Raw genomic sequence first — 20,395 nt, forward strand, 5'->3', positions numbered from 1 at the left:
GTTCTCTCTGCCTACCATTTAAAATTAGCAGGATATCCTGTTTGTGGGTCTTTCTCTCAAGTTCTTCCTCTCATTCCAGGGGACTAAGCAATCCTGGTGGAAACACCCTGCGTTTTTTTCCCTCCTGTGGACCTCTTCAGACTATACTCTTCCTCCTAACCCCTCCTACACACCCCATTCCTAAGTGCACTACCAAAAACCCAGAAACACATTTGCCTGGAATCGCTCAAATGGCCACACCCAAGTAGTATTGCAAGACAAATTTCCTGACCAGGCAACCACACAGCCAACCACAACTTCCTAGGAAATGAGAAAGGGCAACAGAAACAATGGGAAAAATCGACCCAACAAAGACAAAACCAGATATTAGAACCTAGAATTGCAATCTCTCGCCAAAACCAGGATGCCTTAGAAGGTCCGGCATAAAAACACAATCAGTAACAATAAGGACATAATGTCTCCCCACTAGAGGCCAGCCAAACCCTACCGACCACAGTAGGAGCCCTAAGGATTGCAAACAATAGCTGAACCATTGCAACAAACAACTTAAAAAAAAAAGAGCCTTATGGATATAATAGTGGTCCTGAAAGGGGAATTAAATAAATCCCTTAAAGAAATCTATGAAAACACAAAAGTGAAGGAATAAATACACAGCTCAAGAGCTGAAAATGGAAAATAGAATTCAAAAAAATGAAACTGAGGAAGATCTGGGAAATAAAAAGTTAGGAACTTGAACAGAACCTCATAGATAAACTTCACAAACAGAATATAACAGAAGAAGAAATGGAAGAGAAAATACCGGGGCATTGAAAACCCAATAGAAAAGTGGATACCTTGGTCAAAGAAAATGTCAAATCTAAAAAATAAAACCTTGCACAAACATTCAGACATTGGTACACTAAGAAAATACCAAATCTAAGAATAATAGAGGAAGGAGAGGGAATCCCAGTTCAAAAGTAAAGAAAGTGTTTTTTCATAAAAATTACAGAAGAAATTTTAACTAACCTAAGAAGAGCTACCTGTCAAGGTACAAGAAGCAATAGAAAACCAAGATGAACTGAACTATAAAATTAAGTCACACCACCATATAATAATCAAAACACTACATGTGCAGGACAAGAGAGAATGTTAAATGCTGGAACAGGGAAAAAACAAATAACATGTAAAGGTTAGATCAATTATCATTACACCTGATTGCCAGTGTAGACTTTAAAAGCCAAAAGGTCTTGGACAGATGTTACACTACAAACTCCAAGAGACCACAATGTCAGGCCAGACTATTATACCCAGCAAAACTTCAATCACAATAGATGGAGAAAATAGGAGATGCAAGGATTAACCAAATTTAAGTAATATCTGTTTACAAATCCAGTCCTACAGAAGGTACCAGAAAGAAAATACTAACCTAAGGAGGTTAACCTCATCCAAGAAAAACACAATGAATAAATAACCCCAGACCAGCAATCAAAAGAGAGGACCACACACACACACACACAGACACATACCAAAACAGAAAACATAACAAGAATCAACAAGCATTACTAAATGATATTTCTTAATATCAAAAGTGCCCAATAAAAAGGCAGAATAACAGAATGGATATGAAAATAAGATCAATACTTCAGCTGCAATCAAAGAAATACAACTCAATATCAAGGATAGACAGTTCTCTTTCCAGGTAAAAAGGTGGAAAAAGCTATTCCAAGCAACTACAACTAAGAAGCAAGCTTTTGTGGCCATTTCAAAATCTGACACATAGATTTCAGGGGGCTGGAGAGATGGGTCAGCAGTTAAGAGCATTGGCTGCCCTTCCAGAGGTCGTTAAGTTCAAGTCCCAGCAGCCACATGGTGCCTCACAACCATCTGTAATGGGATCTGATGCCCTACATGGTGTTATCCAGGTGTATGTGCAGACATAGCACCATGTACATACCTCTCATGGGTACCCAAGATCATAAAAGAAACACTACTACAGCTTATATATCATATATTGATCCTTACATATGATAGTGGGAGACTTCACTATCTTGGCTCTCACTGATAGACAGGGTCATCCAGAGTCAAATTAAGCAGACATGCTGGAACTAACTGAAATTATAGACCAAATGGACCTAATAGGTATCTACAGAACATTTCACCTGAACACAACATAGTATAGTTTTTTCTTAGCATCTCATGGAATGTTCTCCAAATATTGACTACATATTCAGGCACAAAGCAATTCTCAACCAATATGAGAAAATTTAAAATACTTCCTTACATACTATCAGAACACTACAGATTAAAGCTGGATATCAGCAACAACAGAAAAACAGCTCATTACTCAATGAAAACTGAATGAAATTAAGATAGAAATTAAATTTTTTGAAATAAATTAAATGAATTCACAGGCACATGCAAACTCGTGGGACAGACACATTGAAGGTGGGTCTAAGAGGGAAGTTCATAGCAATATCTAAGTGCTTATATAAAGAAAAATAGAGAGATCTCATATTAGTAACTTAACAGCACACTTGAAAGCCTCTAGACAGAAAGAAGACAACACCAAAAGGGGTAGATGGCAAAGAAGAAGATCAGCCTAAAATCAATATAACAGAAAACATAGCAAAGACAAAAAAATCAATGAAGCAAAGAGTTGGTTCTTTGAGAAAATCAGTGTGATTGGAAAATCCTTATCCAAATTCACTAAAAGGAAGAGAAAGAATGTCCAAATTAACAAAATTAGAAATGAAAACGGGAACATAACAACGGACATCAGGGAAACCCAGTGAATCAAAGGATGATACTTTAAAAATCCCAAACTTCACCAAATTGGAAAGCTAAAAAATAAAGAAAAAAAGATAGAAAAAAGATAATTTTCTCAATACAGACCACTTACTAAAAATTAAAATCAATATCAGACAAACAATTTAAACAGACATATAGCCCCTATTTAATAGAAGCCATAATTAAAGTCTCCCATCCCAAACCTGGTGTCACATGGTTTAGCACAGAATTCTAAACCAGACTTTCAAAGAAAAGTTCAATGCCAATACTATTTAATTATTCCACAAAATTGAAACAGAAGGAACCTTGTCCAATTTGTTTGGCAGGGCCATAGTCATACTGGTAGCCACACCACATAAAAACCCAACAACAACAACAAAAAAAAACAAATTATGGATTAATTTCTTGTACAAACATAGATGAAAACATTCAACACAATATTTGCAAACCAAATCCAAGTACACATGAAAAAGATCATCTACCATCTATCATCAAGGAGGTGTCATCTCAGAGAAGCAGGGACAGTTCAATGTATGAAAATCTGCAAATGTAAACCAAACTATTAAAAAAAATAACTGAAAGAAAAAAACACATGATCATCTCACTAGAAGCAGAAAAGGGCTTTGACAAAATCGAACACCCCTTCATAATAAAAGCGCTAGAAACATTAGGGATACAAGGACATACCAAAACATAATAAAAGCAGTTTACAGAAAGTCCATAGCCAGCATTAACTTAAATAGAAACTCAAAACACTTCTACTAAAATCAGGAATAAGACAAGATTGTTTACTCTTCCATACTAATTCAATACAGTAGTTGTAAGTCTTAGCTAAGCATAAGACAAACTAAAGGAGACCAAGAGGATATAAGTAGGAATGAAGAAATTCAAATTCTATTATTGAAGATGCTATGATAATATGCATAAATAAACCCTAAAAATTTCACTAATGGTTTTTTCAGCAACTAATGGCTGCAGAGAGGAGGAAAAATTAATCTTCCCCAAAAATGACTCCCTTAATTGATTATCCAATGTTAAGTGCTCATTTCTGAAATCAACCATTATACAAGCAACACTAAATAGACTCAGCTGGTTATATTTATTACATTTATGTGTGATTGTGTTTGTGTGTTTGCTCATACGTGGTGCATATAAAACAATAACAATAAAAGGAAAATAATCTATTAATCTGAGAAAAATAATGGGCTGGTGTATGGTTGGAGTAGGAAGGAAGGGAATGGAACAGTTTTCAAGTAGTAAAAGGAAGGGGAAAATGATGTAATCATGTATTTTTTTCTTCTAACTATATTTCTCTCTTCCCCTTTTCCCCTTCTACCGAATATGTATCCCTCCACTCTTCTTCAATCCATTGCCTCTTGTGTCACTAATGCCTGTATGATTAATAAATGGATATATAATATAATCACATGAATATATAATAACAGTGTACACATATATACATATATGTATTTCATACACACAGCACACACACACACACACACACACATTATATATATTCCTAACCCATTACATTTAATTCTATCTGTATGGATATTTTCAGGACTGACCATTTTGGCACTGGACAACAACAAATCAGTACGGTCCTTCCTACAGAATACTACCACCTCAACAACTCTCAGCTTTCCTTGGTTTCCTGTAGTTCTTTAGGTAGAGTTGAGGCCTCATGGGCATTCTTTCTCCACCCAGATTGGTACTAGGCAGTCATGTTGGTGAGACATTATGGGTGTAATTTCTGTTAATACCAGGAGATGCAATCTCATAGTAAACATCCTGATCCTCTGACTCTGATAATATTTCTTCCTCATCAACAGTGTCCCCTGTACCTTAGGTATGGGAGGTATATATATATATATATATATATATATATATATATATATATATATATTCATGGGACTAGATCCAGAAGGCACCATGCAAAGGTTAGAAGCAACCAACTGTCCTACCCAACTATGATGCCTATGAAGCATATCAACAACCATCATGGCGCAACAACCTTACCAATGCAATAGTGGCACAAATACCTTGGTGGTAACCAACAACACTTTTAAATGGACTTAAGATCCATTCAACAGGAGGGATACCATGCCTGGTATATTCCCTACCAACAATCTATAAACGTTTGTCCGTATGCCCACAGATAAGTGTACCCTTGACCTCTAATCAAGGAAAGTTCTCTTTGAAGCAGGTTGAGATTACTACAGAAAGCTGCCACCAATCAATACACAAATTTGGCAGAGCCTTGTCCCTGATGTAATTATATTTTAACTAAAATTATTACTTTTTAAGTAATAATTTAGTTAAAATATAATTAACATCATTCCTCTTCCATTTTTAAAAAAAAGTGGAAAAAAGTCCTCTGATTATAAGGAGGGAGAAAATCTATTTAGAATGCTATGGAAATAAGGACTTTAATGTAGTATAACTTGTGACTTTGAAGGAAGTTTTGCAAAGGTGTCCCTCTGGTATTGCTTGCCCTGCCATCAGCAATCAGGGACAAAAAATATATCCCTGAGCTCAGCATGACAAGCCTTTATAATTTTATTCATTTATTCTCAGGAGATAACCAGAGCTGAGTCTTCAGGGCAGAGCAATGGCTCGCTGATTTTAGAGAGTGAAGATACACTGAGAATTTTCTCAGCTAGTTACTCAGAGTGGTACTCCCAATGGTATCAATCGCACAATGACGCTTAACTGTTGGAATAAACTGATTCTATTCAAGATCTAAAAACAAAAGCTAAAATTTGACTCATGATTACAATAAAGGATGTTATTACAAAGATGCTGTAAGACAGTATGCTTGGCATATAAAATTGTGAAGTACATAGACAAACTTAAAGATGTGATTAGTACATTAATGCAAAAAACAATTCATAGAGTTCTGCTTACTGTTTAGTATACATCTGTGTCAAATTGTTTAGTGGTTATTTCTCCAATCAGAGAAGTTAAAAAATATTTACTTAAAGGATGACCATAGAGAAAGTTATGTGTTAAGAAGGAAAGAGACTCTGTCTTTGTCATCAAAGGAGTCATCCTTAGTGATTCCTTGTTATTCTGTCGATTACTGTACACTGGGTATAAAAAACGAACCTCATTTGTAAACTGCCCATTCTGTACCAAAAGCACACCTACACAACACCCAAACTCATTCACTCACACAAACCCAAAATCAGCCTGAATTGACCACCCCCTACTGGAACCCTCTGGGTTACTTCCAAACATAAATCAACTCAAGTTCTTTAAATATGATAAGGATCTTGAACAGATAATGAATTTTCTTACTTTTTTCTTTTTTAAGATTTATTTATTTATTATGTATACAGTGTTCTGCCTGCATGTATGCCTGAAGGCCAGAAAAGGGCACCAGACCTCATGACAGATGGTTGTGAGCCACCATAGGGTTGCTGGGAATTGAACTCAGGACCTTTGGAAGATCAGGCAGTGCTCTTAACACCCAAGCGTTCTGCAGCCCCTAATTCTCATATCTGTAATTAGCAGCATTATCATATCAATGAGTTTCCGCCACAATAATAGTACATGGAGCTTAACTGAAAGTGTGGATCTTTTATAAGGAGAAGATCTATGTTTAATACTATTATTACATTGAGGAGTAGACAGCTGTTTTGAGCTCATTCATCTTCAGGTGATATCTTAGAATCCTTCAGACCCCCTCCTTTTCCTTCTGTCAAAGGAGCCAAAGTTGGTAGCTCAACAGGAGCCAGGAAATCTCACCAGAGTCAATCCCGCTGCCTTCTTCTATACACATGGAGACTGTGCAAGAGGCCTTGAGACTACTCCCACAGGGGAAGTGGGCCTTTCGAGCATTAAACATGATCCTCCATGAGCGGGCCTCCTGCTCCTCAGCAGACTGTCAAGCCAGCCCTGTGACCCACCAGAACAGGTGGGCCAGGAAGCTCAGGGGTAGGTTTCCCATTCATGTTGTTATTTCATAGCTTGATACGAGAGCCTAATCAATGAACCCTGAAATGGGCCCAGGAGACCCTACCATCAAGCCTGTGCTTTACCTTATCTTCTGTGATTTATTGGTTATTTTATTAAAATAATCCTACCATCGCTTTGTCTATAGAAAGTTGAACGTGTTTTCTTATATAATTCCTGAAACTAAAGATTCTCATTTGAAATTATATCTTAAGTTAAATTCTAGTATTTACTTATCCCTGCCTTAGAAATAAGTTCATAAGACAGATAATGGAAAGGAAATCGGTGTACTTTACCAATATAAAGTAAATGTCACAAATCTGCAGTGCTAAACTGCGGTGTCCTTGGTATGCTACATAAGAAGTAAAACATCTTATAAGCATCCCACTTCTTCAAAAATCGCAATAGAATGAAGCTTGATCATTTTCTTCCCTGCGCCATGCGAAGCTCAGATAGGCAACCACCACTGTGAACTGAGAGATCCTCCATACATTTTATATTTTTTTCCAGCATGTGCTTTGAGAGCAAAATGGGCTTTATATGACTAATGGGGTTGGCTTCAATTCTAGCTTCAATACTTGCCAGCTGGCTAGCCTTAAGCAATTAAATTTCCAACAATTAATATGAACCTTGGAAGGAAGTGCAACCACTTTCTTCTACCTTCTATATTCAAATTAGGTTCGTGGAACACTGTATACATTTGCCGAACAACGGACCCTGGGAGCCCCAGTTCTCATGATAGCTTAGTGCTGCACTCTAACTCTAGATTAAGATGATAACTTACTTGAAGGTCATGAACAGAAACTGTGATGCATAACGGGCATTCAGAAAAAAGTTTGGCTCAATGCAAATAAACAGAATCACAAAAATCAATTATTCTTCTAAGAAAAGTCTGCCTCTAGCCTCAATATTCATAAATGGAACATAGCATGGCAATATGTAATTTGATATCAATTATGTTTTGTTAAAGGGTGTGACAGTCCTTGATGCTACAAAGGACTGCTTTGTCACTCTTGCTTCTGCAGTGCTATCCACAATGTTGTGACATCTCATTATACTGAATCTGCACAACAATCTCAAGAGATCACGCTCAGTGTGGTATGCTGTCTTGCTAGATTTTTAGAACTTCAAAACCAAGGAAAAAAAACTTCACCTTTGTATCTGGCTAACCTAAATGGGTCTGCCGGTATTTGGCTCTTTGTGACCTCCCAAATGAGAGCTTATGGAGGTCAGACAGTAGCCAGTCAGTATAAATTGATTGATTAAACACGTAGATGAAGCAGTAACTTTCGCAACTAGATCTCATTTAGCCTACATTACAGACTTGCCCTAATAGTAACATGTCAATATGTGTCCATATCACAATGGAAACAACAAACCAAGCTTATCAGGCAAAATATTTATTTTGTGCTAATTGCTCATACACCACTGAAACTGAGATACAAATGACGTTTTGCTTATGTTATTTTGGTTAGCTGGGATATCCCCTACCACACACACACACGCACACACACACACACACACACACACACACACACACACACACACCTCTGCCTGTTTATTATTCGCCAACCTCTACAGAATCCTTCTTCCCTGTTCTAATTTCATTATTAAGACACAGGCTGAACTTAGCCTGCTCCATAAGAACTGTCTTGTCATAAGATTTGGTGCACCAACTTTACATCGCTAACCTTTAATGCTACCTTTATATCCCTCTAGAATACAGGAATCTAGTCCTTCTTAGTGTGCCACTGAGTTTTATCTAAGCTGAAAAGCAAGAAGCTACTCAGCCTAAGTCTGCAAGAAACATGGATGAGTCTTTGGTATTTCTAATTGCCTTTTGTTTAAACAATTCACTGATTTTTATTAAAGATCATTTATATAGAAAATTAGCTTATAAATTTTAAAACAGCTAAGAGTGTCCCTACATTTTTGCCAGAAAAAAATGAATAAATTTCTTTAATGCAAAATATAACAATGAGAGGTTTTTGGCTCATAAAAATACAGACAGCAAGGAAATTGAGAGCTGTGTTACTACATAAGTGAGAAGTAATCATTAAGCAAGCAAACAAAAACACTTACCAGTCCTCTGATGTCCGTACAGAGAGGAATGAGGATGACTGGTTACCATGGCCAAGTCTGGTATATGACCGGACAGAAACATATAGAGGGTGTAAGGTTTTAGGTCACTTAAGACTATGTTTGTTGTGGAGGTGTTCTTGACAAACAAACTCTCTGCATCTCGGTAAAGCACCTCATAGGCAATAATGATCCCGTTAGGTTTTTCAGGTGGAGACCAGTTCAATCTCATTTCACTGGGAGACACATCGGTTACTTTGACCTCTTGAGGCGAGGATTCTGGCACTGGGAGTGATAGAACAAAGGGTTAAAACGTAATTTTTCACGTTTATTGTTTAGACACTGAATTTTCCATGAGGTAGAGGTTATTATTCAAGAGAAAATACCCTTCCCTCCCTCCCTTCCCTTCCCTTCCCTTCTCTTCTCTTCCCTTCCCTTCCCTTCCCTTCCCTTCCCTCCCTCCCTCCCTCCCTCCTTCCTCCCTCCCTCCCTCCCTCCTTCCTTCCTTCCTTCCTTCCTTCCTTCTTCCCTCCCTCCTTCCCTTTGTTCATTCCTTCCTTTCCTAATTAAAAATACACTCTACATTCTTACCATCTTCTGGAGTTCTTACAAAGATGTCATTTTCATCTGACAAAGAACCTTCTCCAACATGAGTTGAGGCAGCCACTCTCATTTTGTATCTTGTATATTTTTTTAACCCTAAAGGATAGAAGAATAATTGATTAAAATCTTCAAAATATAACATATTTAGATTAGTGTCCTTTACCATGGGGCTAATGAGAATTATTTATTAGAAGGACTGGTTCTCTCAATCAGCTTCCATGTACCCCTTGTCCCCAAATTCCTTGGGCTTCAAGGTTTTCCATGCAGATGATATCAGAGATCTTTCCTGTAATGTTAAGGCAGTAACTTAAAGCTGAGGAAAAAAAAGAGCTTTTGGCACACAGCAAGGAGAATTGTCACACACCCCCTGTCAACTGAGTTGTTTCAGCTGATTCTCATGTGAGTCCATTTGCTCAAGTCCTCCATAATGAATTATCTCCATGCCCTAAGTACAATGTTTCTTAGGTTACATGTATTTCTGTGTAAGTGGTGATGGCACTCTTTTTTATATTTTGTGGTAGATGTTGTTGAAGAAATAGGTTGTATCATTATTTCCATAAATGTTTCTAAGATATCCAAGAAGCACATGTCAACAGAATCTGGACTGCGTCCTGCAGCATTTAAGAGGCGTAGAAGAGCACATTTCTATCAGAGGAGGAGGAGTGCAAAAAGAAACACGACGTTTCCTTCTACCTGTGATGAGAAAGCTGGTATCTACAGTAGTCATCTGGAAAGCTCTGTGTGTATCCAGTTCCGTGGCATAGATTGTATAATGAGTGATTTTCCCATTGGGGTATTCTGGAGGATCCCAATACAGCAAGATAGATGAAGAGCTAATGTTTTTATAGTTTATAGTTTGGATGGAGCTTGGCACTTGAAAAGAAGAATGAACAGTTAATAGGAATGAAGAAGTCAAAGAATTAATAGCACGAATAATATTTGCAAGTGTTTGTTTCGAAGGAAAGGCGTTTGTACCTTGTTCTCGAGTCCTAACCGTGAGAACGGTTGGTGGCCCTTCGCCCATGATGGTGAAAGCAGACACACTAATCGCGTGTTCGGTGTACGGTACAAGCCGCCTGATAACATAAGACAGCTGTTCAGCGGTGATGTCAGTTACGTACTGATTCTTGGTGGTTACTATTTGAAATAAACAAGAAAAAAAAGACATTTGGCTCTGCAATCAAAATTATTTTTCTCAATGAAACCTAATAAGATATATTAATATCTTCATACCCTCTCAAATACAGAACAGTAGACAAACAATATATAATAAATGTAAACATTTTATGAATTCTAAAGACTCTCCAATACCTATAAAAATCTGGTGCTCATAATATAGACTTGTAAGTTGCTATATAATATTTAGAACATGATAGGCAGTGTTTTAAAGAAAAAATATATAACTTTCCAGGAAAGACTGGCTGAGATTTTTGTTCCTGAAAGCAAACACTAGGAAGTCATATAAGAAGGTAACATTAAAAATCAACACTAAACTTTAATTGTAGACTTCAAGAAATGGATGTTTCATTTGGATTCTAAATTCATCATGCATTAGCTAGTCCCAGTGATTGCTTACAGCAAACATTCTTGCTTAACACTTAACTGAAACATGCATGTGCCTACAAAAAGGTCTAAGAGGTTTATTTTTAATTTTTGCATATGTACTTTTAATTAGGAACTACTAAATTTGAAATATATATAAGGAGACAGCTATACAAGAACTTGTGTATCTTTTAGTACTTAATATTGTTCCAATTGGCTCTGCACAAGAAACATAAATCCATAAAAGAAAGACGTATTGATTGAAATGTTATTTTTCTTTACAAATTCTACCATAAATAGAAGACCAAAAAAAAAAAAAACCCTTTCATTTTGTTATGAGGCAAATACCAGAGTATAGAAAAGGCAGTGAAATAGCACACTATTCCTACCGAAAATTTTATAAAAACATAAGAAGCAGGGTGGTCCTGTGTTATCTAATCACATACCTTCAATTTGCCATATATTACATTCTCCTTTTAGAAACAATAAGCCTCACTGACCCCCAAAGAGCAAGTATGCACAGTAATGACATCACCACATCCCAGGGACACCTACACCTGTTTATCACACCGTGCACTGGAGCTGTAACTTTCTGACCTATTTACCTTTAGTGACATTTGAAAACCTATTCGTCAAAAGCTGCAGAGAATGTGGAGCCTGTAAATGATTTGAAGATATATTAATCCCTCCCCATCACACCTGCTTTGGCAACTGTAATAACTGATTGTCTATGCAGCTTGGCTAGAGACTCTGGGGTACTACTTTCTCTAGGAAGAAGGTCAAATGGGTTAGAGAGGGCCAGTCACTGCTTGGGTGGCATTTCCATTTGTTTCGTGAGGCTATCTGACAGTTAAAAAGATATAGTTGACTCCAGTCCATGGACCATTAATAACATGGTTGAACTCTAAGCTCAGGTTCATACCTCTGTTAGCTATTGATTTCAATGGCTTCAGAGAGAATTAAATTTTTACCTACCAACTGGTGAACTCTGGTCTTCAGCTCTCGTCCTGCCAGGAAAGTCACTGTATGGGGGGCTGTTATATATGAATGAAGCGAGAGAGTGCAGGTCTGAAGACATCTCGGCAGAACCCTCATAAAATCCTATCATTGGTTCCACTAGGTTCATCATCTCTGGAGACATGGGATTGTTTATATACTGTAATAAAAAGTCAGCATTTACAAACAATGAAAACTCAATGCTTCATGACTTAAAATTTGGTCACTTTGGAATTATGCATCTTGAAAGAAAATAACATTTCTATAAGTATTATGTTCTTTACTTTTCAAGGTTTTGTTCTCAACTAAATCCCTGTACCATGGTAACAAAAGATGATCACTCTAGTTGCTATTAGATTGATACTGTATTTTGGGGGGAAAGGAGGTATAAGTTTCAAACATGTATTGTTTTTCTGCATGGTATAATTAGATATTTTCATGCTAAGGTTTTGTAACTGAAATAATTTAACTTGTCATCCACAAATAGTATTTTGAGCATATTATTAAATGTGTTTTTCTTCCTTATCTAAAAATCCTCATTTGTATACTACTTTATGAGTGGTTGGATGTCTGCTTACTATCAGTACTAGTGATACTTGAATTTCTCTTTAATCAAATGAATTGCAGACAAATAGGAACTTTTAATGCATAGGTTTGAAGCAGTGTTCACAGCACACTTGGCCATGGTTCTAAGATATATTCTCAGTAACTGTCCTTGTTCTTATATTCCACAATGTAATCCATATATGTCAAATCTACCATGGTAACAGATACTGAAGTGAAAAGATCAGAAGCAGATAACAGATGTATGTAGTGAAGGTGGGGGCAGGGATTGTTTGATGTCACTTCCTTTGTTGTTCCCAAACCACTATAACTAACCACAGTAGAATGGATGAAAGGCTCTAATCAAATGCTTGTATAGAATGCTTACTTTAAAATGAATATTAACCATTAATTTAAAAAGTATTCTCTCAAGAAGGTTAAAAATCACAGCAACATGTGGACTTTGGATTCTAATCTGAGCACACTGGTTGACATAGGCGTTAGAGATAAACAGAAACGATTGTAATCTAGATTAGATGATGCCAAGACAATATAAGTAATATTCCTAGTTACAACCATGCGATAATTAAATGGATGAAAATGCCGATTCTCGTAAGATCCATAGCGAGCAAGACTGCCATGAAGTCTGGAGTTCATTTTTAAGCCCATCCGGTGCTGCAACAATGGGAGCCAGCTGAGGGAGTAAGCATTCAGAATGATGCTAGCTGCTGAATGTAGGTAGTGGGTTGATGGGGTCTTACCACACATTTTTCTCCACCCTACCTCCATACCTATTTGAAACTTCCCAAAATAAAACTTTCTACAGAGAAAAAAAAAGTCTCTTTTGCTTCCAAACTTACTTCTTAAAACCTCCTTTAAAAGAATGTATTCTGTTTTTACAAACTAAACACTCTGATGCTTTTAAAATTGATAATCAATTAATTATGTGTGTTCTGATTATTCCTATGTTCTGGGACACCTGACTCATAGTTACCTTACATACTTTGGGTTGTCATTACTGCTGGAGCTAATACTAGACATTCTTATCCTTGTTAGCACTAATATGTTCAGTGTTTTCAAAGTTATAGTAATAATAGATGCCCAAGAGAAAAAACTCTGAAGGTGAAAAATTCTTAAAATAGTTCAATTAATGGAAATATCTACAAAACATGTTATTTAAATGCCATTTTTTCTGTGAGATTAAAAAATGGGGAAATGATTTAAGAAAACTCCTAGACTCCAAAATAATATTACTAAAATAAAATCACCCAGAAGCTAGGAAGGTGACCAAGGCAGTGAAATGCTTGATGTGGGATTCCCCTCTGTATGCTATGAATATGTTTTATTGCTGTTGGTTAATAAAGAAGCTGCTTTCAGCCAGTGGCTTAACAGAGTAAAACCAGGTGGAAAATCCAAACAGAGATGTAGAGAGAGTCTAGGTAAGATGCCATGTAACTGCCAAAGAAGACAGGCATGCCCCAGAACCTTGCTGGTATACCACGAGCCTTGTGGTAGAGATGGGTTAAGTTAAGATGTAAGAGCTAGCTAGAAATATGCTTACACTATTGGCCAAACATTATTGTAATTAATATAGTTTCTGTGTGATTATTTCAGGTCTGGGTGGCTGGGAAAAGAATGAGTACTCTTCGCCTACAAATGCTTATTGCATAATCATGAGAACATGAGTTCAGATCCCTCCAGCAGCTGCATAAATGCCAGGCAGCATGGTAGCCTCATTGCAGACTCAGTACTCAGAAGGCTGAGACAGGAAGCCCTGAGACAAGTTGCCTCGCTAGACCAGCTTTCTGAGAAGGCACTGGGATCTTTAAAAAAGATCCTATCTCAATTAAAAGAGAAAAAGAGATTGAGGAGAATACCACCTATCAACCTTGGACCTCAACAAGCTTGTGAACATAAACATGATCCCATATACATGAGAGCATGCATTCTCACATGCACATGATAAAAGTAAAAATCATAATAGACAGGTGGGTGTAGTATGTCCACTGAACAGCAATCATGGCCAAAATTATGAGTTATGGTCTGTGAGAGACCCTGCCTCAAAAGCCAGGGTGATGGCTCCTACAGAAGAGAGTCAGTTTAAGGATGGGACCCCTAGTAGGTAGACAACACTCCGGTAGATGTCATCACATCTGAAATATATGGACAGTATGAACAGGAGTTAATGGGTTATTAAATGTAAATAACTAAATTATAGACATGATGTTGGGCATGGTAGGGAGGTGGGGGTGAAATTGGGAGGAATAAAAAGAGAGAATTGGGGTCAATATGATCAAAACACATGGAAAATCTCTAAGAATTAATAAAAATGTTTTAGAACTAAATGAAGCAGTAGGGAAGTAATCCTGATATCAGCCTTTAAGTGAGCACACATGGGAAGATTCACTCATAGCATGTGAATACATTCTCACACACACATATACACATGCATATACATAGAGAGAGATTCACACACACACAAAGATGCACACACACACACACACACACACACACACAAATCATTCTTAATCTTGGCCAGGAAAACATTTTGGGAAAAGATGGAGGATGCCCATAAGACCATCTTTCATAATGGTATAAAGAACCTAGGAAAGAGAATCTACAGTAGGACAAAGTAAAGCTTTTCTATCTTCTTACAACTCATTTGAGCTCTGACTCCACTGGGAAATGGGGAAGGACATGAATCACAAAGATATAATTCAGAAACACTCTGGTATTCCAGCCAATAGGTGCTGCTGGAACCACACAGCTGCTCCCACATCAATCATTTGCTCTTTGAAAGTCTACCATATACGAAGCTCTGTGGATGACATCATGAGGTAGCACAAAGGAGCTTCCCGTTAAACAGTGATTTTGCATTAAATCTCTTGATAGTTTCAACCACATGTCAAATAAATCTTGGCGAGGCAACCATAGCATTCCGACAATTAACTAAGTTGAACAGACCTGTTGACAAACTGCCATCTTGACATCAGAGTTGACTTGAATGCTTTTGACTCCGAACCTTACCCCAATTCTAATTTTCGTTGGAAAATTGCCCATCTCAAACCAGAGCAATGAATTGAACTCTGGTTTCCTATCAAGCCAGAGTGTTACAGATGATCATGGATTGCCCCCTGCTGAGAATAGTTCTCGCACGTTGTCTCTTTCAAAATGGCATTAGGTTAGTTGTTAGGCTTTTCCAGTGAGAAAAGAGTGGATTTTAATAGCTAAAGATGACTATATGGATTTAAACTTTAAAAAGAATGGCAGGGGGACAGAGGGAAAGAGGTGGAACTAAAGGAACTAGACTGGAAAAGGAAAGCCCAGGGCAACGCTGACAGTTTTGACACCTGCTGAGTGCAAATGACTGGACATGAGAATTGTTGACTTGTTGACTTTCCACATTAAGTAAATTTGTGACTAGTCTTACGTCCTGAGCACAAAGGATGTTTAGTAGCATCCCTGGCCCATACCCACTAAAAGTGCATCCCCAGTTGTCACAAAGACAATGTCTTTAGAGGTTACCCTATGTTTAAAAAAAAAAAGCAAAGTTGCTCCTAGTTGAAAACCCCTGAATTAGGGATTGTCACAATGCATCAACATGAAAGGCCTAGCATATGTTACAGAGGAATCCTTGGAATTTTCGTGAAAGAGCTAGAAGTCTGCAGAGTTAAATTCCTAATCCACCTGAATAAACCAACTTGATTTTACATGTAGTAACCTTCACTGCAACAAGTGGGATTTCTATCAGCTCAGACTCAGTGGCGTTCTGCTGAATTGGATTAGTGGGATGTCTGAGTTATTCTTAAAAGATACTCCTATTTTGATATGTCATTTGTATTGCTCTCAAAAACAAGGAGTAAAAGGAAAGTTTATAGTTAACATGTTTGAAAGCATCCTAAGGGATGCTGCCTCTGGGCATTACCTAGGTTAGGAAATGTTTCAGGCTTTAATCAGGTTTCGCTCCATCTGTGCTCAATATACTCTCGATAAAACATTCCTGCCTATTCAGCCTCCTCTGGACCAACTAACCAGGCTCTTTCCTCTGGTTCACCAGGTGAAGTCATTGATGTACTTGAGAAACGTGTAGGGTGAAAAAAACATCAATATTGATCTCTGAAGTCTGTGATGCTAGCAGTCAAGTAGATGACTACCGGGAAAAAACTGCCTCCGGCAATATCAAAATGTGATTTCCAACTAGACATCATTTCATAGAGCAATGACAACGACGATCTTTAGGCTTCAGTCCCAAATGAATAAAGTTTACAAAAGTTGAATTTTAATCTTTGTTTTAATAGGAGAAATTTGCACTGATGGAGAAATTAGTTCTGCTCAGCATGGATCTAATTTAACTCACTATAGAACACTATGCAGAGTTAGGTGAAAGGATCACAGTCACACTACAAAATGCCCACAGCAAGGGGACTCTTATAAAGGAAAAATGTTTAATTGGGGTGGCTTACATTTTCAAAAGTTTAGTCCATTATCATCATGGTACAGCATGGTGGCATGCAGGTATACATGGTGCTGGAGAAGTAGCTGAAGGTCTTATATCTTTACTTGGGGGCAACAGTAAGTGGTCTGTCTTACTGGATGTGGCTTTGGCAAGTATGAGATCTTAAAGCCAACCTCTTCAGTGACATGCTTCCTCCAACAAGGCCATATCTACCCCAACAAAATCATAACTCCCAAGAGTGCCACTCTCTCCCTTTGAGAGTCATTTTCTTTTAGACCAACACACATAGATATACAGATCACTGGAAACTCCTGGGCCAGCCATCCTTGCCCAGGTAGCAAAGTTCTGGGCCAATGAAAGATTCTGCCTCAAAAGAAAATAAAAAATAAGAAGTCACATAAGGACTTCCATATGAGTACATGGCATATGTATACTTCCAACCACACATACACCCCCCCCACACACACACACACTTTTTTAAAAAAAAATGAAGCTAGAAATTCTTTATAGTTTTACTTGACCAAGATCACAGTGTAAAAGCACAGCAGAGACAGGCCAAAGACCCAAGGCCCCTTGGTTAAGACCTTATGCTATATCTACCACCCATATCAATGTTCTAAATTGAACACAGCGATCATTCACACGAGAAAGTAGAACACCTGAAATGAATTTGGTGTAAGAAGAAATGATCCCTTTACAGACATAAGAATGAGTGACTCTTCTTAAGAGGAGTTTAGAAATTGAATGTCCAGTAGAGGGAAAGCTCTAATGCCAAGATTAATTCCAGTAAGTCACAAAATATCAACACAGAATTTACTACAATGTCAGCTGCATTGTTAAACTCTTGATACACATCATCCATGAAGTCCTCATAACTGACCCTTTATCATAGAAAATCGTGTAATTCCTAACTTAAATCTCAAGTCGTTGGAGTTAAGCCTCCTTTCCCATAATTAAACCATCACTATTGGCAGAACCAGGCACTAAGCCCTAACCATTTGCCTTTTGCACCTACACGCTTAACCATTTTATCTTGTAATAGCCAGGTCCACATTTAAATACACATTTGAGGACTCTAATAATAATGTTCTTCCTACTATGTTGCAGAATCTCCACCTGGTCCTTGCAGAACCTTTTAACTTCTAGAGGGAAACAAGTGTGTCTGGCCATTCCACAAATGCTATTAGCCCACTTGGGAAACCTGTCACCTGGTTCAAAGAAAACCGTGTATCTATTTTAAGATGTCTTCAGCAGCAACAAATGTTTAAGCTTCTGCTCTTTGATGAGACGCCAACTAGAATATCAGAAAACATATAACTCGCGATCCATTACACAGAAGAAAGAACACAACATACGACTGAAGTTTAACCTGGGGATGGAGGTGGCCAACAACTTCGAGCGAAAAGTACTGAATAGCTACATAGCATTGAGGACCGCAGTGAAATCAATACCAGAGTTAAAGGAAGTCATCTGGTACCAGAAATAGTGGGAGTAGGGAGACAGAGAATGCTACTAGAGTATAGGAATAGAAATTCTGAACTAAAACCAGCAGAAGCCAGTTTCTTAATAAGCATCACGTACATTTCTAATGGCCCACTGATTGCTACTTTGTTTCTAAGTACACTCAGCCTTAGAGTGCCCTGGGGAGGCTATGAGAAGTCTGGGGACTTCAAGGGTTCTCACAGGTGAGTGGCTGGCTGGACTGGAGAGTAGCCAGTGCCACACATCAGCCACCTGCACTTCCTAACAACAAGAGAAGAAAATAAGACAACCACTGTGCTGAAATGCAATGGATTAAGAAGTCTGAAGCCTCTCATGTTGAATGGAACACTTGGCTTTCTTTGTATTTAGTTACATGTTTTCATTAATAAAAGGTAACGCTGAGGCTGTTAGATTCTTGGGTCCAAAAGGACAGAATCACTTGTGGACAGTAGTCTTTTTCTTTTTCTTTTATTTTTTTTCTTTCTTGGCAACTGTTCTAAGTTATAAGCCTCCGAGAGAGCATTTAAATCACAATCTTTGTCTCCAAACCAGTCAATAGCCAGATTAGAGTCATAAAACCCCCATACACAAAAACGTTTAGTCTTGTGTGAGGGTTCCATGAACATTTTTCATATGAAAGAGACTAGCGACACTTAACTGACAGGTCCTAAAATAGACTATGAGCTAGTTAATATCTCAATGTACTTTACTTCCTGGTCTAGCAAGTTTGTCAAGTTTTTATGTAGAAGGCTGGCAAACCCACCAAGTCATCAGGATGAGAAACAACAGAACCAACCAACATTTTGCCTTGGCAAAGTTGGAAATGAAAGTGCAGTACCTCATCTTGTCCTGTAAGCAGTGTGTTTTCCAAAACGACTCCTGTCTCCTGGACTGAGACTCTCACACGATATTGGTTGATGATTCCGTTTGGTTGTCGAGGTTTCTTCCAAGTAATTCCTATTTCTGTGGCTTCTACCTCTGTGATTTGTAAATCGAACACTGCACCTGGAACTAAAAAGTGTTTTGAAATAGAATTAGAAAGAGAAAATACAGTTTCCAATGCAAAATATTCCCTAAATCCTTAGCCCATGATATTAGATACATAAATAGCTCTGGGGAAATTGACTAGAATAATTACTAACATATTTAAAAGTTTAGTGTGGCAAAAAGATTCCTTAAATGCGTGGAAATTTAAAACTAGCTTTATGTGCATGCCTCTCAAAATGTGAGCAACAGGGTCACATGAAATCATTTCCCCAAAACAAAATGTCATACCATTTGATCAGACCGCATCACTAAAATAATCTCCAGACTGGCAAGATGCTCAGGAGCTGAAAGCGCTTGCCTCTGAGCCTAACAACTTGAGCTTGAGTCTCTCAGCTGGATAGACAGAACTCCCAATGAAAGGAAAGACAGAACAGGCTCCCCAGTGCTGCTCCCTAACCTCCACGATCACACCATGGCAAGTTCAGGCCTCTAACAGTTCACAAACACAGTAATGATAGTGAGGAGGGGGGGGGGGAGGAAGAGGAGCAGGAGGAAGAGGGGGAGGAAGAGAAGGGAGAGGAGGAGGAGGAGGGGGAGGAGGGGGAGGAGGAGGGGAAGAAACAATTTCCAAAGAAGCTCTTATGAATAATTAATGCCTAGTCAAAACCTTGAAGTCTTTATAAAAAAAATTAATAACATACCCCCAAACAGTCTCTCTGGCACAACCAGGATGCAATGAGATATAGTTGACAATGGCAATTTGCTATCTCTTAGTTTATTACATGAGCATGTGTGAAGACTCAGTGGAATTAATTTGTCTGCTGAGTTTATACATTAACCATGTAGGACCAAAGTTTAGGTCCTCGCTTTTTGAAATGGGAAAAAATATAGGACAAGCAAACAACGGTTTGCATACGGCACCAAGTAGTTAAAACAAGAGTTAGGTATAAAATGGTCGAGTGATATCTGGGAAATCTCCCAAGG

General features: G+C 37.9%; 1 protein-coding gene across 1 annotated transcript in view; it reads right to left on the reverse strand.

The window, feature by feature from the left end:
- The window catches only part of Ptprq (protein tyrosine phosphatase receptor type Q), a 176,892-nt gene that overhangs the window by 138,329 nt on the left and 18,168 nt on the right, over positions 1–20,395 (reverse strand). Inside the window, 7 exon segments of the mRNA XM_038314879.1 lie at positions 8,810–8,887; positions 8,890–9,087; positions 9,394–9,501; positions 10,099–10,278; positions 10,381–10,542; positions 11,923–12,103; positions 19,263–19,435. Of these exon segments, the coding sequence (XP_038170807.1) occupies positions 8,810–8,887; positions 8,890–9,087; positions 9,394–9,501; positions 10,099–10,278; positions 10,381–10,542; positions 11,923–12,103; positions 19,263–19,435 (1,080 nt within the window).

The sequence above is a fragment of the Arvicola amphibius genome, chromosome 17 (assembly GCF_903992535.2).
Source record: "Arvicola amphibius chromosome 17, mArvAmp1.2, whole genome shotgun sequence".
Classification (NCBI taxonomy): domain Eukaryota; kingdom Metazoa; phylum Chordata; class Mammalia; order Rodentia; family Cricetidae; genus Arvicola; species Arvicola amphibius.